The sequence below is a fragment of the Chionomys nivalis genome, chromosome 15, assembly GCF_950005125.1.
Source record: "Chionomys nivalis chromosome 15, mChiNiv1.1, whole genome shotgun sequence".
Classification (NCBI taxonomy): domain Eukaryota; kingdom Metazoa; phylum Chordata; class Mammalia; order Rodentia; family Cricetidae; genus Chionomys; species Chionomys nivalis.
In genome coordinates, this window is record NC_080100.1 from 436,741 (window position 1) to 456,943 (window position 20,203).

Genomic DNA, 20,203 nt, shown 5'->3' on the forward strand with positions numbered 1-20,203 from the left:
CAGGAATTTTTGTGCTCATTTCTGAGTGAGCCTCCCCAGCAGGCCCCTCTTCTTGCCAGTGGCCCCAGCAGAGCTGGTCGAAACTTGTAGGGGTTGGTGCCTTGAAGTTTCCTGCTCACGACCCTAGAAGCCGTCAGGGGCGGGGAAGGTCTATAGGAGCAGGGTAGAGGGACGGAAGCCACGAAGAAAGCAGAGGGAAGTAGTGGGGAGACTCTCGGAGGCGTGTGGATCACCTTAACCCTCTCTTGGTTCTTAGACACCTACTCCCTAGCTATGCTTTGTGGGGACCCCAGTAACCCCCCACTATTGTTAACTCGTAGCAAAGACACCCTCCACTGGCTGATCAGCCACTGCAGGTAGGCGTTACTGTACCGGGAGGTAAGACAATCCAAACCCCTCCCATCCCGGTCCCACCCCAATCCCCGGCCACACCTCTATCCCTTTCCCTCGGGTCTGGGCCCCCAACCAATCTACCCCCACGCCTGCCGGGTGGGGCCCCATTCACTCGCACGCGATCTCAGCCTTCGCGTGACTCCGGTGGCCGCAGGAGGAAGCCGGAGGCGCCAAGCACGCGATGGGGGTGGCGGAGTCCCAGGAGCTCAGCTCTGCTGGACCTAACCGCTCTTAGAGGCGGAGCTGGCTCTCGGGATTGGAGTTGGGAGATCCTGTAGATCTGGCCAATTTCTGGGTTGTGGTCAAGTGGTCCAGCAGCCCCACCCCCACCCTCGTCCTGGCGTAACAAGCTTATCGGCCCCTCAGCCACCCTAGCTTAAGTTCTCTGGAAGCCTTGTGCAAACTGGGCGGTGCTGGAAACGTTGCTCCTCTGCAGGGAGGCCATTAGAAAGTTGTCCGCTGGGAATCCTCAAGGCTAGGGCCTTGGTTTTCATGGGACCTACACAGGCCTAATCTTCCTGTTCTCCTCACCCCAAAGCACGAGGAGACAGCTGCTCTTTTAACTCTTGCAGTTTTCATGGAATGTTTCCCAGGGCTATGGGGATGCCTCCCGGGGCTCTAGCGCCTCCGCGTGGAAGCTATTCTCTCAGTTCCCTATCGCCAGAGAAGAAGCAGAGCAGATCGCGAAGAAGAGGGGTGCAATAAAGTGGACCCCTTGGAGGCCTCCTGAAGCCACATCTGGAAACTCAATGTATCATTGCCTCCTGTGTAGGAGGCCCAAACTGGGGCGGTTAGAGGTGAAGAACTGGTGGGTAGGCGTCAAGGAGTTTGGCTCCACCCCTTCTTTTTCCTAGAGCAGCTTTTCTCAACCTGTGGTTTTGACCCTTTTTGGCAAACCTCTATCTCCAAAGATATTTACGTTATGACCATAACGGTATCAAAATTGCAATTATGAAGTAGAAACAAAAATAATTTTATGGCTGGGGGTCACCACAACACGAGGAACTGTATGAAAGGGTCAAAGCATTAGGAAGATTGTAAACCATTGCCCTAGAGCCATCAGGGGCTCAAGTGTCCCAGGAGTGATTGAGTTCTGACAAAGAAAATGGTACATTCTTTACTTAGTGCAGAAAATCCAGTCTCAGTAGTTGGGAGAGACAAGGGTAAGAAATGGTAGCTTAAAAAAGGAAGAAAAAGATACCAGGTCCCAAAGGTCATGTCACTGCCACTGGGGGGCCATAGTCTCCTGGGCTCCCCTGGGAAGGGTGGCCTGTTACACAGGGTGCATTGTCCTTACCAAGACCATTGCATGTGGGTAGGACTGTCTGAGGATGCCATGGACTTCCGGGACAGTGGAGGATGCCAACCAGCTGAAACAACTGCTTTGCATTGAGACTAGGAAGGCTAGCTCTGAGGGCCAGGTGTAAGTCTGTTAGGGAGTGGGGCAGGGTGTTAAACAGTATCTGGATCCCAGAGTAGTAGGGCTGCCTGGGAGCCTGGATTCCTCAATCCTCTGGAAATGCTAAGAGCTCCATAAAAGGGGGAGTTCACTTTCATGGTACCAGCTGACAGTAGACTGATAGGAACCACTCAGAAAGGGAGGCATGGAGTCACAATGAGGCTCAGATTCTAGGTAAGGATTACCAAACTATACCACCACTCTTGGGCATCAGGGTTGGATGGCCAAGCCATGTGACACATGAATGATAGAACTTTGATTCAAATATTACTTTTACTTCTGAAAAATACTCCCAGCCCATCAAATTCATCCTTTTCAACATGAGGTGGGCTGTCAGCAGGCAATGAAAGTACTTTTAAGAATGCTGTGGCCCTCAACAATGGGACTTTCTGTCTGTCTTAGGTCTCCAAATGGTGGAGATGCAGTCAGTCCTCCAAAGATTGGAATCCAGCTTAGTAAGAGAACCATGAGCTTTCCTTCCCAAAGCCTTTAGACCAGAGTTGAATAGGGGTACCAGGGAGGTTGTCATCTTCATAGGATCAGAAGCATTTTGGGAAAGTGTAGGCATTCTCATGGGACTTCATTTACCTCCAGATGAGGACATTTGGGCTGCTCCCTTCCAGGAGAGATGAGGGTATGGGATACGGGTAGACTCAGAGGACCCTGACCTAGCCTTGAAGCAGATGGCAGACAGGTTCCCTTTCATCAGTGCTGTTGAGATCTGCTGGTATTTGGATCTCAGTAGGTGACATGTCTGTGGGAATCCTGGGATCCTTGATCATGAAGGGTACCGGACAGGAAGCCATACTTTGTCTCCAGACTGGGTAGAAGGAAGAATCAAGAGCAGTTTCCAAGATGAGGGTGGGTGGTACATGAGTTGGTTACACTTTTACATTAGGTCACCCTTTCTTGTTGACCTGGGGCCTCAACTTGATCCTCCTGCCAATTATACAACTTTTTAGGACTTTTTGGAGATGCTGCATATCTTGTATAGGACAACAGCACAGCCTAGGTTGAACATCTAGCAGGAACCATGCGGTATAATTCAGACAAACATAAGAAAAACATGACTTAAAAACCACTAGCAGGCCTGGGCTCTGCAAAGGGCTCATCTGTTCATTCTTCCCTGACAGCCTTGCAGGAGACATGTGTATGGCCAGCTCCAGCCCTGCCATCTGAAGACCACTCACACAGAGGGTTCCCTGTGCAGGAGGGACGGCTGCTGCTGGAGGTAAGAACACATTTCACTGCAACTCCACACAGCCATGATGGTTTTGTTTTGGTTTTGTTTGTTTGTTTGATGTGTGTGTGTGTGTGTGTGTGTGTGTGATTCCTAATAAGTAGTTGAAAGGCACTAATGTGCCTTCATGAGCTATTTGCCAGACTTGTCCAAGACTGCTTAAGCTAGGATCTGTGGGCAGAGAACAACTTCAAGGAAGGAGTTAAGGATTTCGTCATCCTCTTGCTAAATCTAAGAATCATTTGTCATTCCATATTTGCTGGTTTTACCCACTGATGAAAGAACCTAAATATTAGACCATTTATTTACAAATTAAACACTAAAAATAGTCAGTGTTGAGTTTCTATGTGGTTCACCCAGAGTTCTATGCAAACAGGACCTGACAATTCTTAATTTCACACTGGCATTCAGACTGATGGGGACTTGCATTAGGTGGGACTTTTTCCCATATGAGATGAATCCCCAGACTGTTTGGTGCTGAGATTTCTCTGAAGTGTTCAAGCTTGGTTTCTGACATCTCAGAAGATGGTCACAACAGAACCATGTCTGAGGGCTGAGGGCTGGCACAAAAAGATCAGGAAATATAAGGTAGGGCAGATCCATCTCTCAGTCATCCCTCTCCTTCCATATGCCTCCGTGTAGCTTGAGAGTCACCTGGGTTAATATAGTTCATACACAGAAGGTGAAGGTTCCTGTTTCCTGCAGCCTCCTCTCCAAGGTCCCTTCTACTTGCTACCTTTTTGTTTTCCTGGTCATGACTAGAAAGAGGTTTCTTTCAGACTTTTTTCCTTCACCATTGCCATGTGATTTTTAGTGCAAGGGTCTTATGATTAAGGCAAGGTATGGGGGGAACCATGATATTACCCTCTTCCCCAGGGAATAAAGGCATTTCTAGATATTCTGGAGCTCTAGGCTACTTTCTCCATGTTGCTGTGCATAAATTCACCTGAGAATTTCTTTACTAAGTTCAGGGCATAGAAGAGGCAGGTATGGGACCTAGATCATAGTGTCTCACCAGAGGCAAAGACATTGAGGTTTGCCAGTAGGCAGCACACCCAGGAAATAGAGGTGCCAAGAAAAGTTGGAATAGACAGGATACCTGCCACAAGGTTGATTCAACTCAAAAGGTAAGAAAATGTCTCTTTCTGTTCTCTCTTGTTGTGACTGAACCTCATAGACCAAGTGGTTTATGAGTAGTACTTATATAACTCATGGTTCTGTAGGCTGGGATGTCCAAGATCAAGAAATCACATCTGGCAAGAGTCTTCTTGTTAGTGGGAACTGTGCAGATATCGGAAGAAGTTCAAGATATTATTATGTGGTGGGAGACTGATCCATCACTGAGATAAAAGAATTCATGGTCCATCATCAACTCCTATTAGCCTCACCTGGTCCCACTTGAACAGCACAAAGTGGGATTAGGTTTAACTTGATATTGGTGGACACACCCAAACTTAGCACAACTAGTAATGAACTAGAAAATGAAGTGGACAGGTACATTTGTGAACTCCATGCAGGGAGTGTTGCCCAGGGCACTGAGGGGTTCTGAGTCTGCTGTGCCTGACTCTTCTGAGAAGTCTGTGCTGTTCTACTAAGGTCATTGGGAAGCTCAGAAGGAAGCATGTTGTGGTAGGTGCTGGGAAACCTGGCATCTCAAGCAGTGAGTGACTGGGACTAAAGGAGTCAGCAGTTGCCTATTAGGTGAGCACATAATGAATTAGAATAAGGACATGAGAAGAGCGCAAAGCCATTCTCTGAAGGGCAGGAAACTGTGAGGTCCACCTCTATGGTAATAACTCATCTTTGTTTGAATCTTTGGACTCCACGTATTTTTTTTTTGTGTGTGTGTGTGACATATTTTCTCTGTGTAATAGTCCTGGCTGTCCTGGAACTTGCTTTGTGCATGAGACTGGCCTTGAACTCAGAGATCCACCTGCCTCTGCCTTTGCTTCATGAGTGTTGGGATTAAAAGTGTGTGCCACCACCACCCAGCTCCATGTATCTTTTAAGGCCTTGTACACTGGCATTTGGTTCAGTCTGTCAGATGTAAAATTATGCCCCAGGTTTATTTTGACTCCTCACTTCATAGGGTATCTTTCTATCCTTCCTGTATATCTTTTTTCTAAGTTAGCTTCTTGCAGACAGTGTACTAAGGGACTCTCTTCTCGAAATAAAGCCTTACTCTTAGGGGTGACTATACTCTAGTTGCTTCTTATTTGTTGGGCTGGTTTCTATTGCCATATTTATATTTGCTTCTCTCTACACTTTCTTTGGTGTCTCCTCTGACCCTCCAGTTAACCATTGAGTCTTCACATGTCATCTATGTGCTGTTGTTCTTACCAGTCTCCTACCAGGGATTTCTATAGGAGTCCTCTCAGGTACCCTTTGAGAGCTCCTAGAGTTACTGACTCTGTTCTAAGCCTTATATTGATTTCAAGTAGACCACAGTCTTTGTTGCTGTCTTCTTTTTCTGTGTTGACAGGACCACTATGAAACCAACCAGACAGAACCTTTGATCATCTTTTTGCCTCTCCCTCTTGCCCAGATCTGCCTCTCTCCAAACGGCTTGTTCAGGATGATGCTACTGTGGGTCTTGCTATGAAATCTTCCAGAATCTCAAAGCAAACCAGAGACTGTTATGTGTTACATTTGGGTAGCCATTTGGGTAGATACAGGGTTTAAGGTATAAATCTTTCCCCTCAATTTTCATGGTATAGTCTTCTTTTTGTAGTGCTTGATGGCCTGAGTTATCCACCCTAGTGCTCTTGCTCTTTGAAAGTTTTGTAAAATTTTCCTTTACCTTTGGCATTCTCAAATTTCACTGTGATGCACCTTTTGTCTTATTCCCCTGGCTGTGCCCTCTATCGTCTTCAACTCTGGAAGTTATATGTCTTCATTCCTTGTTCTTTGCTTTATTTTTAGGAGCTGTCCCTATCCTAGTCACCTACCATTTCCATTTTTTGTACAGCTGCCCTTCTCTGTTCCCATCGGCACAGGAGCTTGTTACTTATCTTCCAACCATGTTCATATTCACTGTGTGTACATTATCAATTTCATACCTACTATTTTCATTCTAAATAATTATAGCATTTGTTTTCCTTTGCTAATATCTTCCTTATTTCTTTGGATGTCACACTTACATCAGCTCCTTAGTTTGATGCATGTATGTCTCATAGATTTCTTTGCTTGGACTTCTGGGATACCAGACAAGGGATTTAGGCCTGGGAACATTGGCCACCCCTGGTCCACTGGAGAGATGGAAGAAAGTGTGTTCAGAACAGCCAGCTTCCTGAATGAGAGTATTACCTATAGAGAAGGGCTTATAAAGGAGCCCTTCACTGCAGGGGTCCCCTCTGAGGGCTTTTTGTATATAATGTGCCTAGGGCATAGCTCTGTGGTACCAGCTTCCCCATCTCTGAATCTTGCCTCTGTGGGCAGGTCTCACCAGTCAGAGATGGTACTAAATCACTTGGCAAGGGGCAGGAACATAACCATTCCTAGGCTGTTCACTGTTAAATTCCCAACTTAGGGATTGCCTTCCACACCCTAATTCCAGACAACCTTAGGTTCCTGGGCTCTCTTGGCCTTTATGGGGATCCAGTTTCCCCTGGTGTGACTGAACTGAAGGTATGTGTTGTATTTTTGTGTTTAATGGAACAAAGGAGGTTATCATGAATGAAGGTAAAAAACAGCAGTCTAGGAGACTTTCTGGGTGAGTGACTTTGTATGCTGAGCCTAAGGCTATGATGGGTCCTCAAACCGAGGTAGCAAAAGTCTTCTGGTTATAAGTGGCCTGCAAACTAAAGATTGACTGAATCACATGCTCAGATGAAGGAAAATCTCACAAGTTCCCCGAGCAGAGCACAGGACTGCCTGCCAGTTTTTAGCTGCCCTCTGTCCAGTCTGCTTTGCAATGCTTTACAGAAACAGCTGTAGGATAACCTTATATGTCAGGAAGTCACAGCCATATGCCAGGCAGAATTTCTCTGAGTTGCACTGCTGTGTTCTGTAAGTTTTGGAAAAGCTACCCCAGACCCCTCAGATGCCTGGAAGGAGGTTTATAGAATTCAAGTACCTCCAACACTCCAAGTATAGTAAGTTGGAGACAAAATATTTGAGAGTTGTTCTTCCAAAGAAAGACTTCAAAAACTTACCTTCCTGGTTGGGATGTCTTCCTGGGGTCCCACATGCTGGACAGACACCTGACTTACGTTCTATGTATGTGACCACATACTGGTTACTGGGAAGAAGATTGAGGGTTAGGGATATGAGCTAGAGCCAGAAGAATAAGAATTCCGTTTATCCCACTCAGTTAGGAGGCCATGGCTAGAAAGAAAAGAAAATCAAATACCAGAGATTCACAACCAACACTCAGAAACTCCAGGCTACAGAAAAAAGAGAACATGGTGGGAAATGGACCAGGAGAGCAAGGAAGATCTGACAGGACTGAAGGAGCCATGCTTGAGGTTGAGGGATTAGAGCCTATCCTCTAAAAGCCTGGCAGATGAAGATGATGGTTTGCGCTACCTACCTTTGGGAGCCACAGGATGGAGGTTTATCCTCTTGTGTCCCTGTATTTTAAAATGGTGGGGAATGAAATGCATAGGTCAGGAATCCAGAGCAGATGTCTGAATGTGGCTAGGGTCTGAATTATTGGGGCTCCTGGATCCCCTGATGCCCCTCATTGATTCTTGGGACCCTCAACAAGCAGGTTGTAGAATACGCTAACTTCATCTCATGATCCAGAGCTTTTTGCCTCCTTTTAAGGCCTTTCTTTCTGACAGAGAAGTCCACATTTCATTACCAAGAGTTGTAACTGTTGGGTCTACTGTTCCTCGGTGCCTTTGAAGTATTTTTCCTTTCAGGAATCCAAGATATACATAATGTTATGAATATTAAGGTAGTGTTTTTATCAAGGAGGAGCAAAATGCCCCTGTGGCTAGTCTGTTTATGGATATGGATGGGAAGACCACACCATGGAAACAGTGATCCCAGGGATGCCCACTTCAAAGCAGTTCTCTTCAGTTGGGGCCATGTCTTATCCTGTGCTTTGTAACTTTTGGAAAAGCTATCACAGACCCCTCAGACTCCTGGAAGGAAGTTCATAGAATTTAAGTACCTCTAGCACTCTACATGTACTAACTTGGAGACAAAATATTTGGGAGTTGTTCTTCCAAAGAAAAACTTTAAACACTTATCTTCCCAATTGGGATGTCTTCTACATTCCAATGAGGTATGGTCTTTGGTGCCTGGCCCAGAGGGCGGTTCAGATATCTAGGGCCAGGCTTCACCTCTCTGTTGCTTTTTTGGTGCTCAGGATTCTATACCATTCACCCTCCCTGTCCAGCACACTCCTCTAACCATACACAGTCTGAGATGGGCACACTGCCCACGCAGTGTCTGACTTGCTGTAGGTTAGCTGTAGGACAGAACACAGGAAGGGGTTGCTGAGAGTTAGTGGAGTGAGTGTGATTGTCCCAGGGCTATCCACACCTGTTGTCTCTGCAGCCACAGTTAGCATGGTCTCTCAGGAACTACTTCAAGTGCTCTAGCTGCTTCATGGAAGAAATTCAAGGCTGAGTTTACTATTTGTGGCATCTATAAACAGCCATTTATTCCACTCCCCCGGCTAGAACAGTACTTGCAGGCACGCAAGTTCCATGCCGCAGCCCCTGCGAGTGATCTGGCTCCAGGAAGCCCAGCCAGCTGCCCCAATGCCTGCCTGGTGCTGCTCGCGTGACTAGGAGCCTGTTGCTGTGCAGTAACCATGGCAGCGAACTCCCAGGGGGAGTGACTTGCTCCAACTTCCCCTAATGCCAAGGGGGAGAGATGAGAGGAGCTGTTGAGAATTGTTCCTTTTTCCCTCTTTTTTTTTTTCTTTTTCCCTCTGCGGTGACCTTGACAAAAATAATCTTTGAAGTACATGCTGGCTATCTTCCTGCCATGGGACTGGAAGAAATCAAGATAGTCAGAGTTCGCCAAAGGAAGTACAGCTTCTCAAAATGCTGGCCTCCCTGTGTGTAGAGGGTGGGAGGAATGCCAGGGCGGAGCTGAGGGGCCATCAGACCACTGATCCTTGCCTGTGCTGATCACCATCCTTAGTGGCAGTTGCTTCATGTTGTGACTTTTAGTAATTAAACATAGATGTGATTTTTTCCTTTAAAAATGTAGTCTTTAACCTTAGGACTAAATCCTTTTTTTCTCCACTTGGAAAAGTGATCTCATTTTCCATGTACCATGGGTGTTTTGTTTTGTTTTGTTTTTTGTTTGGGGGGAGTTGTAGGAATAAAAAGAAAAAGAAAAAAAAAAGCATTCATGATGCATATTTGAAAGATGGTTCCACATGTGTAAAAGAATTTGGCATGACAATTCTGGACCAGAAAGTCAATCTGATATTGAATCCATATGATCCCACAAAAAGCTTTTTATGGTCTTTAAAAAAATCCTTCCTTGTGAGTTAAAATTAAGATTGTTTTTGCTTGTGACTAATCTCATAAAATCTTTTTTAAGAAGACATTTTATATACTCAAGTCTTGAAAATTTTCTTTGGTCTTTGAACTATTATTAGTAGGACATCATGAGTACGTGGCAAGCACTGGGCTGGGAAAAGCTGTTGCAGGATCTGGGAAGCACAACTGAACTCTGTCTGCCCAGTGGGCTCAATACTAAGGACATATGCTCTGACTTAGCCTGCTGCAATCTGCCACTCACCTGAGAGAAAAGATGCCCAAAACACCACGATTGCTGCCTGGAATGGCCGTTATATCAGAGTTGAGGGCATTACCTTCCATATTTTGCCTTATCGCCCTGTTGGTTTTGCTCTCATAATTAGCCTAAGCTCTCATGCAATGCTGATGCCTTATTCACTAACCACCCCTACGTGCACCCCCGTATTACTCTCATCTCTGTCTAGAAGGGGGCTGCAGCGGCCTGTAGGTTGGATGGTGGGCAACAGCCAACAGTGCAAGTTGTAGTGATTTGGGTCTCCCCATTCTGGACAGAACTGACTGTCCCTAAGGCATGGACTGAGTGGAGATGATAGCTCTACGACCTGAACATTAGGCTAGACTGAGCTTACCAAGTCACCCTAAATATTCTGTCACTAGCTTTCCACCCTTCCACAGACTCAGCTCTCATCTCACCCAGCCGAGCTGTGCCCAGATCCCGTTGGACTGTACCTAGAAGGATAGAGGGGCTTCCAAACTTGGACATATTCCCCACTGGGATCAAATGAAGTCAGAACAAAAACTCTGGAATTTTCCAAGCAAAACACTTGAAGACAGCACACAAGAAATGTGGATCAGAAGTACTAGATGCCCCTTTGTGAAATGCCTGCCAGCTGTGAAGGCAGCAGAGTAACATTCAAGCCTCACTGCAAGTTTCTAAACTTTCTTTTACCCCACTGGATTGCAGGAAGAGCAAAGTGTCAAATGGACCCTCACTTACCCCTCCATACCTTCCTTCTCCAACAGGCCTGCACAACTCACACCCACAGTCGCAGAAGCCCTCTTCACCAAGTCAGAAAGAGGAGCCACCCAAGTGTCTGTGAACAAATGAATGGAAAAAGAGAGAAATAGGATTGTGTCAATGTAAAATCCTCTGCACAGTGAAGGAAACAGTCAATAGAGTGAAGTGACAGACTTCAAAATGAAAGAAATTGTATGTATGCAAAACATACATACAATAAGGGGTTAGTGTTTAAACAATATGAGATCCAACTATCAAAAAATGATTAAAATATGTACTTTTAATCCTAGCACTCATGAGGCAGAGACAGGCAAATCTCAGAGTTTGAGGCCAGCATGGTCTACACAGCCAGGGCTATCCAGAGAAATTCTGTCTTGAAAAACTAATAAATAAAATAAAATATGTAAAGGACCTAGGACATTTCTCAGAAGAAGATATACACAAATTAATAGATATAAAAAGTGCTTACTTACTAACCATCACTAGGTACAGATCAAACTCACTTATGAATGTCACTTTGTCCAAGTATTCAAATTCAAGTTCAGCTATTGCAGAAAAAAAAGTATGGATGTTCCTCCAAAAACTAAAAATGAGTTACTATATGACCCAGCAATCCTCCTAAAGAGTGTGTATCCAAAAGAAATGAAATCATTATGTTAAAGAAATACTGTGCTCCTATGTTTGCTGCAGCACTATTTACAATAGCCAAGTAATGGAAACAGCCTACATATCCATCAGCAGATGAGCAGGTTTTAAAATGTGGCATATCTATACAATAGAATATTAATTCAGGTGTAGGAAGAAGGCAGGCTTGCCATTTGAAGTAACATGAGTGAAACTGAAAGATTGCTCAGTAAAATAATCCAGATAAAAGAGAAGAAAGTATGGAATATATACATATTAGAGTACTACTCAGCAGTAAAAAACAATGACTTCTTAAATTTTGCATGCAAATGGACGGAAATAGAAAACACTATCCTGAGTGAGGTAAGCCAGACCCAAAAAGAGGAACATGGGATGTACTCACTCATATTTGGTTTCTAGCCATAAATAAAGGACATTGAGCCTATAATTCGTGATCCTAGAGAAGCTAAATAAGAAGGTGAACCCAAAGAAAAACATATAGGCATCTTCCTGAATATTAACCTTCATCAGGCGATGAAAGGAGACAAAGACAGAGAGCCACATTGGAGCACTGGACTGAAATCTCGGGGTCCAAATCAGGAGCAGAAGGAGAGAAAGTACGAGCAAGGAACCCAGGACCGCGAGGGGTGCACCCACACACTGAGACAATGGGGATGTTCTATCGGGAACTCACCAAGGCCAGCTGGCCTGGGTCTGAAAAAGCATGGGATAAAACCGGACTCGCTGAACATAGCGTACAATGAGGACTACTGAGAACTCAAGAACAATGGCAATGGGTTTTTGATCCTACTGCACGTACTGGCTTTGTGGGAGCCTAGGCAGTTTGGATGCTCACCTTACTAGACCTGGATGGAGGTGGGTGGTCCTTGGACTTCCCACAGGGCAGGGAACCCTGATTGCTCTTAGGACTGACAAGGGAGGGGGACTTGATGGGGGAGGGGGAGGGAAATGGGAGGCGGTGGTGGGGAGGAGGCAGAAATCTTTAATAAAGAAATAAATAAGTAAATTTTTTAAAAAAGAGAAATTCATTACATGACCTCCTTTTTCTGTGGAGTCTGAAAAAGTGGAATCCATAGAAGGGGAGAGTAGAATGATGGCTGCCAGAGGGGGCAAGGAAGGAGTGTGTGACACGTGCTGCAAGGCAGATGACTTTGAGAGTGTTGTGCCCAGTGACATAACCCAGTCACAGAAGGACAAATACTGTGTGCGTTCACTTATGTGTCCCCAGAAGGATGAAATCAGTACAGACAGATTAGATGGGGGTGCTAAGGCTGGGAGCAGAAAGTACTTGAGATGATGGTGATCCCACAACGCTGTGAACTGTGCTGAATGCCATGGTGCTGTACCGTGCTATGCTGTGCTGTGCTCTTAAAAATGGTTAAAACGGCTTGATGGTGGTGGTGGTGGTGCACACCTTTAATCTCAGCACTCAGGAATCAGGGGCAGGCAGATTTCTTAGTTCGAGGCCAGCCTGGTCTATGGAGTGAGTTCCAGGATAGCCAGAATTACACAGAAAAACCCTATCTCAAGAAACAAAACAAAACAGATAAAAAATAAAAATGATTAAAATGGTGAGTTTTGTATATTTTGTCATAATATTAAAAGATTTATTTGAAATTTAAAAATATAAGCCTGACAATACAGTTTAGTAGTAGACAGCTTTTCTTGTACATAAGAGGCTCTGGGTTATTACCAGCATTCAGCGCGCGCACACACACACACATACACACGGTTAAAAAAACCTGTTCTCTTTTTAAAAATCTAGTTTCTGAGACCAGAGAAATAACTCAGTATGTAAAAGCACTTGTCACCAAGCCTAATGGCTTGAGTTCAATACCCAGGACCACAGGGTAGAAGGAGAGAATTGACTCTCGAAATCTGTCCTCTGACTCCAACATAAACACCAGGGCATACAAATAAAATAAATACATACAAAAGGAACATCTAGAATCTTACTATGGGTTGCAACTCTGCATTGGAGTCATGTAACTGAATGTAAAAGTCCTTAAACATTTACAGTAAAAAGATTCCAAATACAAGGTTTGCTCAGTGACCACAAATTAACAAAACCAGACATGTAATGAACTTGAGCTATTTCTGGTGGCACTGTCTTCTCCTGCATCTCACACCTCCACGGCAGCCTTGGTTCTGAATGCAATATTTACATGTTTCACTGTATATGCGTCGTGCTGCACAGCACCAACAAACACTGCCTCAAACACCTCGGCTCCTATTGAGACTATTGTATGTTACGAATTGCAGTGTTTTTTTTATTATACATAATAGAGTTTTCTGCTCTTACAGAGTGTGAGTTTTATTTACAGAAAACAAAACTTTTAATATTTTCCTGCTGTCATTTCTCAGCATATAAATATCAAATTAGTATTGTGGATTGTATTGTGTTAGAATGTTTAATCTTTAATAGTGCTGTTTGAGTTGATAACTTAACTTTCACAAAAAAATCATCAAATGAGGATTTTTAAGAGATGCTTCAGTGGGTAAGAATGCTTACTGTGGAAGCAAAAAGAGCCTGAGTTCACATATCTATCACCCATGTAAAAGCCATTATGCATGGCCATGTGTGCCTCTAATTCCAATATTGATAAAGTGGAGATAGTTAGATCCTGGGAGGTTGTTGGCCAATTAGCATAGTCAAAATGGTGAGTATCTTAGAGTTTCTATTGCTTCAATGAAACACCATGACCAAAAAGCAAGTTGTGGAGAAAAAGGTTTATTTGTCTTACACTTCCATATTGCTGTTCATTATTGAAGGAAGTCAGGGCAGAAACTCAGACAGGGCAGGAACCTGGAGGCAGGAACTGATGCAGAGGTCATGGAGTGGGGAAGGCTGTTGCTTAAAGGCCTGTTTCCCCTGGCTTGCTCAACCTGTTTTCTTATAGAATTCAGGTTCACAAGCCCAGAGATGGCACCACCCACCATGGCCTTGGCCTTCCCCCACTGATCACTACTTGAGAAAATGTCTTACAACTGAATCTCATGAAGGCATTTCCTCAGCTGAGGTGCCTTTCTCTCTGATGACTCCAACTTGTGTCAAGTTGGCACACAAAACCTGCCAGTACAGTGAGCTTAAGCTTCAAGTCTCAGAGAGAGACCCTGTCTCAAAAAAATGAAACAGAGTTAACAAGGAAGACTGACCTCTGCATGCGAGTGCTCTCGCTGTCTCTCTCTCTCCCACACATACACATTCTGTGTAAACAGAAAAAATGTTAAATGTTAGATGCATTTTGATTTGGGATCAGATCAGGACAGAATTTGTAAAATGACTCTAAACACAATTCTGCAATTTTATAATACATGTTTATGTGAAGCACTGTTCTCAATATCTATAATTATAACATCGCAATGTTAATCAACTCTGAAAAACATTGGAGATACTCTTATGTTCTGCAGTTCCAAATCTTCACCCAAATCAATTCTTTTTTAATTAATTAATTAATTGTACATCCCGGCAGCAGTTTCTCCTTCCAGTCCCTCCCTCCCCACTCTACTGCTCTGTTTCCATTCCCCAATCCACTCCTCTGTTTTTGTCTAGGAAAGGGCAGGTCTTCCATGAACATGTTGAACAGGTCAACAAAACATGGCATATCAATCTAAATTAATTCTTTATATAAAATAAATAAGTACATGCACCTCAGTATAAAAATTCCCTTTAGTCCTAATTAAATAGTAAAATTACATGTATACCAAATAATCAAGTTAAAATAAATTTATTTATAATTGGTGTTTCTTTATATGTTCATGAGAGTTCTAATGTTAAAAAGTGTATTTATTGTTATTGCATGTATATAACTTGTGGTTGTACATGTTATGGTTGTGTGTTAGAAGACAACTTTGTGGAATGTGTTATTTCCATCTTTACATGAATTTAGAAAATGAACTTCGGTTGTCAGATGTGCCAAACACTTTCACCGGCTAAGCCATCTCACCAGTTTGAATTGTAGCTTTTCAAAGTACACTTTTGCAGGAGAACAAAACTCTAAATTTAAGTTCAAAGTCTGTGTCAGCATGTGTGGTTTTCTCTACAGATTTCAGTGCAAGGTCACACCCTATCTAGGTAGAACACAGAAACTGTAGGTTGAGCTGGATCCTGTTATATTCTAGCTCCTACAACCATGATTGCAGTAGAAACACAGATCTCTGAATCTTTCTTCTGCCATGCAACTGAAGGAAGCAGAAAATCTACTGCAAAGTTAACTGAAAAATAAAGAGAAAAAAATGACAAAGATGAAGCCCAGATGGAAGAAAGCCTCTGCAGTGTGGACCAGCTCTTCCTGGCTCTTGGAGACAAAAAAAACGGCTACCGTGTAGGGCTGGTAGCTTAGGGAGACACAAGGGGCACTTATTAGGGTCAGGGTCTTAGACAATCCTTCCCTCATTGACTCCATGGCCCAACATTGGACTCAGTTGCTCCATGAGTATCCTCTTTTTGCAGGTAGAATGTACCACAGGTTGGCTCCTGTACCAAGATGCAAGGTTTCCCAGGCTCTGCCTACACCTCTACCTGAGTGGCCAAATAGTTCTTTCTGTGTAGGAGTATAGAAGTGAAATTATTATTTTTGTTTGTTTGTTTGTTTGTTTGTTTCGAGACAGGGTTTTTCTGTAGCTTTGGAGCCTGTCCTGGAACTAGCTCTTATAGACCAGGCTGGCTTTGAACTCACAGAGATCTGCCTACCTCTGCCTCCCGAGTGCTAGGATTAAAGGCATGTGCCTCCACCACCCAGCTTAGAAGTGAAATTTTAAAAGAATTATGACATTTGATATTTCCTGAATAAAGTGATTATGGCATTGATAAGGAAGAAAGGGAAGTAAGTCCATCTAACTGGGGAATACAGGTATTTTGCCTGCTTTTTTTGTAAAAAAAAAAAAATGAGAAACTTTTAAGACACAACTCAGCCATCCCAGGTAGGGAAAAGTATGGGAAGACAGTCAACTAGGTCCATAAGGTATAGACAGTCCTGGAAGCCAATGCTGATAGATACAACTTAAATGAACATTTTAACGTACCCTCCCCTGTGACAAATAGTGAAACATTCCAAAAAAACCTAATGTAGATTAAGCCACCTATTCGATGGACAAGTAATGTATAGTAACAGGAGAAAATGACAAACCATCTAGAGTACATATAAGGAGGAAACACTAGGAAATTGTCCAACTCTGATAAATTAACAAAAAGTTGCAATAACAAATCCTCTAATTTTTCCTTTTTATTTATTTAATATAAATAAATATATTTATATATTTTATAAATTTAATTCTCTCAAAACCTAGCTTTGACCTATGGCTTGGGATGGCTTCTTTAGGCGTTTGTTGTCTGTTGTGAACTTGGGTGTGTGTCAGGATTTCCTGTCTGGTTCATTGATCTGTTCAAACTCCAGAACCAGTCTAAAAGAGACTGTGTGGTATGTTTCATACTGAGCAATGCAATCTCTTGTTTTGGTTCTGTTTTTATGGTGTTAGGGTGCTTATTACATGGAAGTTACTAGTACTGTGACATGTTTGAGAGTTCACCTGGAGAAGGGGAATCCTTTAGAGCCTGAGCCTTTTTATGAGTCATGGATGGATACTTTCCCACTTCAGATACTGTGGTGGTTTGAGTGAGGATGGCCCACATAGGCTCATATATTTGAATGCTAGTTTCCTAGTTGGCTGAACTGCTTGGGGGAAAGATTAGGATATGTTAGATGATGTATGCCACTGGGAGCCGGCTTTGAGGTTTCAAAAGCCTAGGCAGTTCCTAACTAGTTTCTCTCTCTCTCTCTCTCTCTCTCTCTCTCTCTCTCTCTCTCTTCCTCCCTCCCTCCCTTCCTCCCTCCTCCCCCTCCCTCCCTTCCTCCCCTCCCTCCCCCTTTCCCCTCCCTCCCCCTCCCTCCCTCCCCCCATCCATACAACTTGGGCACTTGTAGGTTGACTACCAAGTTCCACTGTCACAGTGAGAAGAAATCTGTAGACAGAGTAAGTTTCACGGTGTCATTGAAACTTTTGTATGAAACCAAGAGGCAGATCATACTTGAGTCATAGTCTCTCTGCCCTGATACAGGTTATAGTAGTCATCCTTGCTTCATTTCTTGATATTACTAAAGACACCTGGAATTTTTTCCCTTTAAGTAAGTTGCGGCCTAAAGAGTAATACACACATTACTACCACCATAACTGCTTCCACCACGTTATGAAATTTTTTTTAAAAAAACTTAGGAATGAGTAGTTTATTGAAGGCGTCTTTATTTCTATAAAGGATACTCAGGTATTTGTCCTTAGATATATAATATAGTGTACTAGTAGATTTACTAATAATGAGCCAAACATATGACTGAAGCAAATATACTTGGGTTCACGGTTTGACCATTGATCAAACTGGTCATTGTTTCTTAATGTGAAATTCACTGTTATTTAGTGCATTTACATCAGCCCTCAAAAATAATATTGATTTGTAGCTTTATTTTTTATGGTACTTTCATATCAAAGTTAAGTTGTTGAAGTCATATTTAAAATAATTAAAAATTTTCTTTACATCCTATTTCTAGTCAAATTCTTTTTCCCTTTTTCTTTTATTTTTTTATTGATTTTTATTAAGCTCTACATTTTTCTCTGCTCCCCTACTTGCCCCTCCCCTCCCCTCTTCAACCCTCCCCCAAAGTCCCCATGCTCCCAATTTACTCAGGAGATCTTTTCTTCTTCTACTTCCCATGTAGATTAGGTCTATGCAAGTCTCTCTTAGTGTCCTCATTGTTGTCTAAGTTCTCTAGGATTGTGGTTTGTGGCTGATTTAGCCCCCAAATGTGCCCAAGTTGGATGATTTCTAAGGTAAACCAGACTTTCAAGGAATACATTGCTTTTGTCATAAACAAGTAGGTCAAGATGATGGAAAAGGGTCTGGATTGGATGTGATTTTCTTTTTTCTTTTTTTTTTTTTTTTGCTAGACACCAAAATTAGGAGAGACTGTATACACAAATTCTTTTAAAAAGCTGAAAAATTTTCAAAATAGTATACAGAAAGCTGAACAATGGAGAGAAAGGTCCCCTTCTGCTTCCTATTGGGATAACGCCTCATTATGTCAGTCCGGTGATGTTTTATTTCATTAAACATGTATACTGTATCCCCAGGAGAGAGATCTAAGTCTTTAAACTCACAAACATGGCTGACTTCCTTGGTCTCCTGTTAATGGGGAACTGTTACAAAAAACGTGATAGAAAGTTGATGTCAGTGCTTCTAGAGATCATACGAAACAGGAGAAATGTTGGGTAATTATTCAGAACTAACCACCTCTTGTTCTTTTCATTTTGGTGAGCCAATTCGGTTTTATTTATTGTTTTTCTTTCTTAGTCTCTCAATGGCTTCGCTCTGGTGGTGAGTGCAGAAGGGATGATCTTTTATGCTTCAGCAACAATTGTGGACTATCTGGGCTTTCATCAGGTAAATGAAGCAAAAATAACCTTTTGATATATTAAATGTTGGATTCCATTATCTTTGTAAATGTGTATTGTCTTCAAAGCTTAAGACTGTTTAAGATCAAGCTTTTGATATCACATGACTCAGCTTTGTCTTGGACAGCATGTCAGCATCTGTGGAGTAACGTGGTGCTTGGAGACCCAGGGACTTGGGCTGAGACTCTACTCTCAGCCCTCAGATTCAGAGCACCATCTCATTTGATAACTCTCTGGCCCTATACACCTTCAACAGCTCTCAAATTGGGTTATTAATATTTTTATGCACTGAAGAAATTTTCTTTCTATCTGTATCAGATGTTTGCCTCTGCTTCTGCCTTCAATAATGCCTTTTTAAACTCCTTAAATTTTTCTGTGGCCTCTTTAATAATTTTATATCCACTCTGTAGCCTACACACACACACATATACGTGACAGAGAGAGAGAGATATTTGATAGATAGATATAGATAGAAGGATAAATAGACAATAAAAAGATTTACTATGTGATGTATAATGTTGATTTAAAATTAATTTAATAGTTTCCAAGAATTAAAATAATATGGCTATTTCTTATACACACCTCATAGTTTAACTTACTGTCACCTGAGCTGAAAGCCAGAGTCCCTCAAAACTAAGGATACTGTTACTATCAGAACTTATCTTGATATGATACTTAACCTATCCTTGGTGTCATTTGTACATTGTCATTTTTGCCCCTGGGCAGCATTTCTTCCACAGTCTCCATTGCTGGACTTAGGCTGGCATGGTAGCCGTGTAGAATACTCCAGGGGATGGCGGCATGCAGTGAGTGATGACATTGACTAGCTGAGTGGGACAGGATGGGGATGGCTGGGCTCTGCCACTCAGCAGTTATATCTCATTCCCTTCAGTAGTACAGTTGACAGTAATGCTATTTGCCTCTGAGGCTGCTGAGAATGTATACGAAGAGTCCTAGGCACCCAAATAAAAAGTGCCCCTGCCATCTGTTCTTAGTGGCCACGATACATCAACTTGGCCAAGTACAATATTCATGGCCTGACGATGCGGAACTTTTCATCCTCTGGAGATGAGCCTAGTCCTGAGGAGACCTTATATAAGAGCACTGAGTTAGTCTCTCCTCCCTGAGATGTCAACAGCCCCCAGGGAAGACTGAGGTCTGCTTGAACTATTTCTTTCCAGAAGTAGACTCTACCAACTGTGATTCTGTTTACAGCATGGAGATATTGTTCATTTTCCAGACTCTGTGACCCTCTGCTCTGTGTAGGGTCCTGGTGTCCTAACAGTGCAGGATTTGGGCATGAAGGCAGACATGACATGGTGGCATGAGTCTTATATTAAAATAGTCCCCAATATAGTCTTTTCTGCTTGTGTGTGCATTCAAAGCTAAAAAGAGACACCTGCCACTTTCTACATGTTCAGAATTATTTTAATTTAATACTTGTCTGTGAATAGCCTATAAACTCCTTAGCTACACCTAAACCTCTTCCCTTTATCTCAAACTGATGGTCTAGCTACAGAGTTGGGGGTTGAGGACAGAGGCACTGAAGTACAGAG

The 20,203-nt window shown here is 43.0% G+C and overlaps 1 protein-coding gene across 1 annotated transcript in view; it reads left to right on the plus strand.

The window, feature by feature from the left end:
• The window catches only part of Ahrr (aryl hydrocarbon receptor repressor), a 69,489-nt gene that overhangs the window by 31,115 nt on the left and 18,171 nt on the right, over positions 1-20,203 (plus strand). The window contains exons 4-5 of the mRNA XM_057790086.1: positions 2,986-3,083; positions 18,547-18,636. Of these exons, the coding sequence (XP_057646069.1) occupies positions 2,986-3,083; positions 18,547-18,636 (188 nt within the window). The remainder of the gene's footprint in view (positions 1-2,985; positions 3,084-18,546; positions 18,637-20,203) is intronic.